The sequence below is a fragment of the Antechinus flavipes genome, chromosome 4 (assembly GCF_016432865.1).
Source record: "Antechinus flavipes isolate AdamAnt ecotype Samford, QLD, Australia chromosome 4, AdamAnt_v2, whole genome shotgun sequence".
In the NCBI taxonomy this organism is placed as follows: Eukaryota; Metazoa; Chordata; class Mammalia; order Dasyuromorphia; family Dasyuridae; genus Antechinus; species Antechinus flavipes.
In genome coordinates this window covers 35,441,532-35,448,995 of record NC_067401.1, presented here as the reverse complement: position 1 = coordinate 35,448,995, position 7,464 = coordinate 35,441,532, and the positions used below count along the sequence as shown (strand labels likewise).

At 37.2% G+C, this 7,464-nt stretch overlaps 1 protein-coding gene across 1 annotated transcript; it reads right to left on the bottom strand.

Moving 5' to 3' along the window:
- Nucleotides 1–293: 293 nt before the first annotated feature.
- On the bottom strand, nucleotides 294–2,577 carry LOC127558988 (C-C motif chemokine 3-like 1). Its single transcript, XM_051992413.1, has 3 exons — nucleotides 2,418–2,577; nucleotides 1,281–1,395; nucleotides 294–688 (listed from the first exon to the last, which is right to left on the bottom strand). The coding sequence occupies exons 1-3, from the start codon at nucleotides 2,491–2,493 to the stop codon at nucleotides 541–543; spliced, it is 339 nt and encodes a 112-aa protein (XP_051848373.1). The 5' UTR covers nucleotides 2,494–2,577; the 3' UTR covers nucleotides 294–540.
- Between the last annotated feature and the right edge of the window lie 4,887 nt (nucleotides 2,578–7,464).

Sequence of the window (7,464 nt, the reverse complement as noted above, 5' to 3'; positions counted from 1 at the left end):
AATATAGGTGTATTTCCTAAAAATCTTTAGACTGAGATTCTAAGACTTTAGAATTCTAGAACATATAGTTCTGGAAATGAAACACATAGCACACATAAAGTTACTTTGATGGCCTGTGAGTTTTAAGTGAGGACTTAACATGTTCTTTGTAAATTTGCCCTGAAATGAAGACTTTCTCATCTAAGCCAGGGAGGGTGATAATCATAAGCTTTTTGCCTTCTAATAACCAGCTATCCACTCTATCCCTCGCCTCCCATCTTATTCCTTCATATAGTCACAAGAAAACACTGTGGTCAGGTTTTATAAATAAAAATATATTTTCAGTTCAATAGCCGTAGTGTAGACTTGTTTTTTTAAAAGATCATTCTACCTCAACATCTTGTTTTTTTATAAATACACATACATATATGTATATATGAAATAAAGATGCAAATATTTGTCACACAAAGTTAAACATTAATAATTTAAATAAAACCAAACATATTTAAATTATAATAAAATGTTGCAAAGAGCAGCTTTGGGAGGTGGAAGGGAAATAAATTATTCAGTGCTGCTTTGGGTAGAAAAAGTTGTCAGAACTTCTGGACTCTGGGTCGTGGCATTCTTTTTGTCCAGCTGGTTCTTGATGTCCTGGACCCACTGTTCCTTGGGGTTAGTGCAGATCTGAAGGCCACGTTTGGTCACAAAGCTGTGGAAGAATGAATGTCTATTGAGTGATTTTGTGAATTCAGCCCAGAAAGGTGAGACATTCTATCCTAAATATTTTCCTCAGCATCCTGATTCTTCTAGAAACTAGGATGCGACATTGATAATTAAAGACAAAGCCAGATGTTGACTTTCGGAGTTTCATATCAGAACAAATGAGGCTAAAGTTTCAGAATGAGTACTAGGTCATCTGGGTCTAACTTAAGAAAACTGCTTCACCTCTCTAGACCCTAATTTTCTCCTTTGGCAATGGAGGAGGCTGGACTAGATATTTGTACACTAACCCTTCTTCCTGCTTCAGCTTTCAATGATTCTAGAATGATGTCTAGAGTTTGAATTAACATCAGTCAAATTGATTTCAGTATTCATGGTGTTTATTACTAGTAGCCACAGCCCTAACAAGGAAATCAAGTCTCATGTTTGACCTTAAAGTGATCTAAGGATCTGACCTTGTTGTAATCCCATTCCCCCAAACTCTTGGCCAAATCTGATTTCTGTCTCCTTTGGGACCCTACTTCTGTAGTAAATTTCCAGTGTAGAATAATAGATAAGGAGGAAACATTTAGTTTACTTACACTAAACCTTCCTTGGCACATCTGCTGCTGGTGGTCTCATAGCTCACCACATACTTTGGAGGTATCTTCCTAGTGGTGAATTCAAAGCAGCAAGTTGTTGGGGTGCTTGGACCCTCTGAAAGAATATCAAGAAAGAAAGCATGGTTAAGAATACTATCTAAAATTTTTTTCCTTTTCTTTTTCCTTTTTTCTTTTCCTCTTTCCTTTCCCCTTTCCTTTTTCCTTTCCTCTTTACTTTTCCCTTTCTTTTCCTTTCCTTTCCTTTTTCCTTTTCCTTTCCCTTCTTTTCTTTTCTTTATCTTTCCTTTCCTTTCTTTACCTTTCATTTCCTTTTCTACCATTAGTATTTCCAGAAAAAGAAGGGGAAAAAAGAGAAGGCATGGAGCCCAACTTCTTCATATCCAATTTCAATCACCCTTCTATAATGCAAGCAGGGATCCCAGAGTAAAGCTCATGTTTTACATGAGAACAGTTCTCCACAATCTCTGACCCACTGTACATTATTTCAAACCACATGTTTTAGTTTTCTCACCAATGCACTGGGAAAGCATCATAATAATACTATTCCATTCTAATCTGACAAGTATCTTTGTGATGCTGTTCCTTAAAAGTATTAAGGATGAATTAAACTTTAGAAATTCAGAACCTCAGTTTTCTGTCACTTTGAATCTACAAACAGGTACCAGGGAGGAGATGTCACTGTGACCTTTTTGTCCTTCCAAAGCGCTATCCATGTGCTGAAGTAGAGGATAGCACTTTTAATCATACAGTGTCAACCTTATTTAATGTCAATTTAAAGTTCCAAACCTCCAAAAGTTTTTCTCAAATGGTTCCTGCCCAGTTCTAGAAATATTTTTGCCACCCAGCAGGAAATTTCTCTTCAAGTGGAACACCCATTATTTCAGGGACTTTGGGGATGGTAGCTAAAATGAGAATCAGTTCTTGAGAAAGACTGATAGCATGAAGTATTAGATCTTTGGCCTGGGACTAGACACCAGCTCTGCTACTAAATGGTCCTGAGTGACCTTAGCCACATTTTTGGTCCTCAGGTTTCCCTTCTACAGATGCTACATCTACATCTCCTAAATAATGGAAACAGAGCTGAGAATGGGAGAGATGAAAGAACCAGACACGTACCGGGTGAAGCATAAACCTGACAGCAGAGGGCAGCAGTGACGAGAACCAGGGACAGAACAGCTCCAGAGACCTTCATGATGCTGTCAGGGAGGAGGCAGCTTTCAGGATCAAGTTCAGCAGCTTCCAAGTTTCTGCCTCTCTGAATGTCCGACTCTCTTCTCCTCCCTTTTATCAGGGAGAGAAAGGGCTGAAAGGGGAGGAGGGTCCCACTCCCTGGGAGACGTCATGAGGAAAGAATGGCGAGGAGTCTCCTAAATCTGCTGAGCACAGAGCAGGACCTCGGGGAGTTTGCCAGGAAGTGAGAGAGGGAAGCTGTGGCCGATGACTCTCAATGATTTCCATTTTGGTGCTGAGACAATAAGGCCGTGCCAAAGCTTACTACCACAGGAAGTGAGCTCCCTCCTTGACTATTCTTTAAAGGCTACCTTCTCTGAGGGAGCTCTTTCCCCAGAAAAGGGAGGGAGTAGGGGAATTGATTTGGGGAAAGGATGAATGGTGATATTCCAAAGTCCTTACACATTTCTAAAATTTGGAACAAGAGTAGACTAATTTTGTTTTTTACTTATTTATGTTTGCTGAGGTAATTGGGGTCAAGTGACATGCCCAAGGTCACACAGTTAGGAAGTATTAAATGTCTGAAATCAGATTTGAACTCAGGTGGTCCTGATTTCAAGGCTGGTGCTCTATCCACTGTGCCATCTAGCTACCCCTGAGTAGTCTAATTTTGAAGGATAGATGAGAAGAAAGGGGGATTTCTCCAAGCATGAGTGTGGCCCCTACTAATCCTCCTTACCTCATATCCTCCTTTTCAGATCTTCAGGTTAAAGGTGGAGATTGAATTAATTAATGGAACAGAATGGCCTTTTCTTTCTCAGATGGGCTCCTTCCAGGAAAAACTTCAGATAAGGAATGGGACAGAAATGTGAGGAGGATCATGTAGATGGCAATATCAGGAGTTAATACTTTATTCACCAGGTACTAAAAAGTCCTAGAAGAGTTTTGAGCTGAGGAGAAACACTATTAGAATGGCAGGTCAGTCTCCTGTAGTGATACACTATTTTTTCAGCCTTGTATAATACTCCCCTTCCCAGCCTCTACATGATCTATAAATTGGATATTTTCCCATTCTTTTCTTGCTCTATCCTCTTGCACCTTTGTGCCTTTGATCAGGAAGCATCATCATCTAAAATAACGATGAATTTGAAGTCAGAAGACTTTTTTTTTTCAAAATCTGAATCAGCCACTTAGTAGATCTTTAATTTTGGAGAGGTAATTTCCCTTCGGAAAGCTTCATGCTTCCTTCCAGTTCTCACATCCTATTATTTATGGCAAAAAATTTCCTAAGTTTATATCATGTGCAGTAAGTTCCCAAGACCAGATTGAAATTCATGTCCAAGGATGGGGCAGATTTCTCATAGTCACCCAAGGCTATATCCTGGGTCCTCTTCTATTCTTTCTCTACTAATTCACTTGAGGATCTCCTCAGGTCCTAAGGATTCAACCATCATCTCTAAGCAGTCGACTCTCAGATCTGCTTATTTTCTCCTACCCATAAGTCATATCTCCAACTGCTTATTGGACATATCTAAATGCATGGCCCACAGAAATCTTAAACTCAGTATCTCCAAAATTGAACTAAGTACCCTAGTCCATCCCCAACCCAAACTCTCCTCTCTTTTAAATTTCTCTGTTGCCACCAGAAATACTGCCATGTTCTCAGGCATCTGAGCATCTGGGCTCACTGTCTAGACATCATCTTTGAGGCCTTGTTTTCTTTCTCTTTTTTAAAGCTTTTTATTTTCAAAAAACGTGTATAGATAGTTTTCAACATTGGCCATTGCAAAACCTTAGGTTCCCAATTTTTCTTCCTCTCTTCCCCCACCCTTTTCCCTAGACAGTAAGTAATCCAACATATGTTAAATATGTGCTTTTCTCTTATACATATTTCCACAATTATCATACTGCACATAAAAAATCAGATCAAAAAGAAAGAAAATGAAATGCAAATAACAAAAAAGTGAAAATACTATGTTGTGATCTACACTCAGTCCCCACAATCCTCATTCTCTCTCACACTGCTTACCTCTCAGTATAAAATCTGTTACCGTGCCTAAATGGTATTGCATTGCTAACACTTCTTGTATATGATCCCTTCTCTTTTCTGACACTTTCACCATTTTGGTGCAGGTCCTAATCAACTCATGTTTGGATTATTGTGGTAGCTTGCTGGTGGCTCTCCCTGCTTCAATTCTCTCCAAACTTTAGTCCGTCTTCTACTTTCCTGCCAGTACAGTGTTGATCAAACCATGTCAGACTATTTTTTATTACTCTTATTCTGTCAACTCTAGTGTCTCTTTATTACATATTGGAGCAAATATAAAAACTTCTGTTGGTCTTTCAAAGTTCTCAATAGCCTAGTTCCTTCCTATCTTCTCAGATGTCTTACATGTTAATCTTATATGTTAAGCTTACTCTCTGATCCAGCTACACTGCCCTCCCCTTGCTGCTTCTAAAGCAAGACATTCTATCTCCTGGCTCTCCACATTTTTACTGGTTGACCAGGCATATGGAGTATTCCATGCTTGAAACATCCTTCCTGCTTCTCTCTGCCTTCTGATTTCCCTGGCTTTCTGCAAGTCTCAGCTAAAGTCTTGCCTTCGGTGACAGCATTTTCCAATGCTAGTGCCTTTCTGCTGTCCAATTTACCATGCATAGGTTTTGCATGTACACAGTGGTTAGCATGCTGTCCTTTTGAATAGAATTTAAGATCTTTGAGGGCAAGGACATGTTTTTGTCTTTCTTTAGTATCCCCAGTATTTTGCATAGGACATAGCACATAGTAAGCATTCACTGTCACAAGATGATTTCACATCAGCTGACTGACCTGGAAGGAAGGCTGATGGTTTACCCAGAAAAATTTTCAAGTTCCGATTCTCTCACCACAAATGAGCACTCTTATATCCAAAGTGTTCAAGGACATTAATTATTGAAGTTTTTCCTTGTTCTTCCTTTCCTGAGCTTCTTGAGGGAAAAGAGTTTAGTTGACACTGAAAACATATATAAAATATATATTAATATATATTTATAAATATATATGTATATGTATATACATATACATATATATATATATAATGTACACACACATATATATGTATATATATATAAAGCCATATTAACATCAGGTGTGAATGCAGATCTTCAAGTACCATTTAAGGAAAAGAACAGAACTTATTTGTGTGTGTATGTGTATGCAGCATTTAATGTTAAAGGGACAGCTGAAGTTGAAACACACCTAGTATTCTCAGGATTTGCTTCTAAACTTTAAGAATTTCTTCCATTTGGGAAGATGTATTACCATTTTCTAGTGGTACCATTAGGCTTTCAGTCTTGCTTCCCATCTATTATGGGAATGGTTTAGCATGATGGAAAGAAGTGTTTATTTCAAGTTAAAAGGATCTGAGTTCAAATTCTGGAATGCCTACTTTTTAGTAGGAAAAGTATGATCTCTGATAAGTCATTTTCCTTTTCTGGCCTTTGGTTATGTCACCTGAAATTTAGAAACTTGGATTAGGTATTCCTAATACTTTTCAGCTCTAGATTGTATGAATGCCAGCATATAATAGATAGACATTGGAAGATATATAGGAGCTAGAGGTTAAGTATTATAACTTTAGTCTATAGTTAAACTAATAGAATTCGTAATATTAGTTTAGTCATTCTTCCCCTTTCCCCAAATTAATATATGTCAAATGTCTTGGAACTGGAAGGAACTTTGAGGTTATCAAGTCCATTCTCCTGATTCTGCAGAAGAGGTTAAATGATTTAGTCTGGAGAATATAACTGGTAAATGTTTGATATGGGATTTGAATTTAGGGCTTTCTGATTCCAGATTCAATGCCCTATTCATAATACTAGATGTATCTATAGGGACACCTATCATTGAATTATTGTCCTCAAGAAGAAACCATTTAGCTAACAAATATTAATGAATTCTGGACAAACTCTTTATCTTGCAAATGTTTATCTCATATCCAAGGATTCCTGTAAAGAGAGGATGATTTGACTAGACCAGAAGTGTCAGAATCAAATGGAAACAAGGGCTATTAAACTATATATAAGGATCTCTATGGACTGCATATTGACTTTGAAAATAATATTTTAATATACTTCTTTTTTAAAAAAATAAAATTTAGTTTGTTAAATATTTCCCAATTGCATTTTAACCTGATTTGGGCCATATTCCAGAGTATTGTGGGACACATGTGACAATAAAATTTCCTCTAAGAATTACTTTGGCTGTATCCCATAAGCCTGGGTGTGTTGTCTCCTTACTGAAATTTTCTTTGATGAAATTATCCATTGTTTCTATGTTTTGTTGTTTCACACATTCATTCTTTGAGATTAGATTATTTAATTTCCAATTAATTTTTGTTCTGTTTTTCATGTTGTGGGAGCCATGTTGTGGACTCCCCATATGACATCTCTGGATTAAATAACCTCTATGAATTAAATAAAGCTTTATATAGTTTTATATATTTTCTATGGTCATTTTCCCCAAAATGTAAGCTCCATGACTGTAGAGTTCATGTCATGATGTAAAGAGAGAGAGAGACTTATTATTCATTGAAACCTTATTTTTTGCCTTCATTGGTTTAATTAGTATAATAATGATAATAATAATGCTATCTACATTAGGGAGTATTATGAGGGAAGTACCTTGCAAACTTGGAAAGACCGCTATTTTCAATTTATAATTTTATGTGCTGACCATACATTTACTGTTGGAATGAGTTTGGAGGAAGTGGTTGGATGAGACAGGACAGGAGATTAGATCACTGGAGCTCTTTTCTTCAGACATTGTCTACCTCCATTCTCTACAACATGAGCATTTCTGAGAAAGAGGGAGCTGGGATATTATTTGCATGCAGTTCTTACATTTTAGTCACTTGTGATAAAATAGATTGAAGTCGATTTTTAATCTATTTGTGCTCAGGACTAAGAGATTTCTTTCTTTTTTTAAATAGCCTTTTATTTTTCCAAATACATG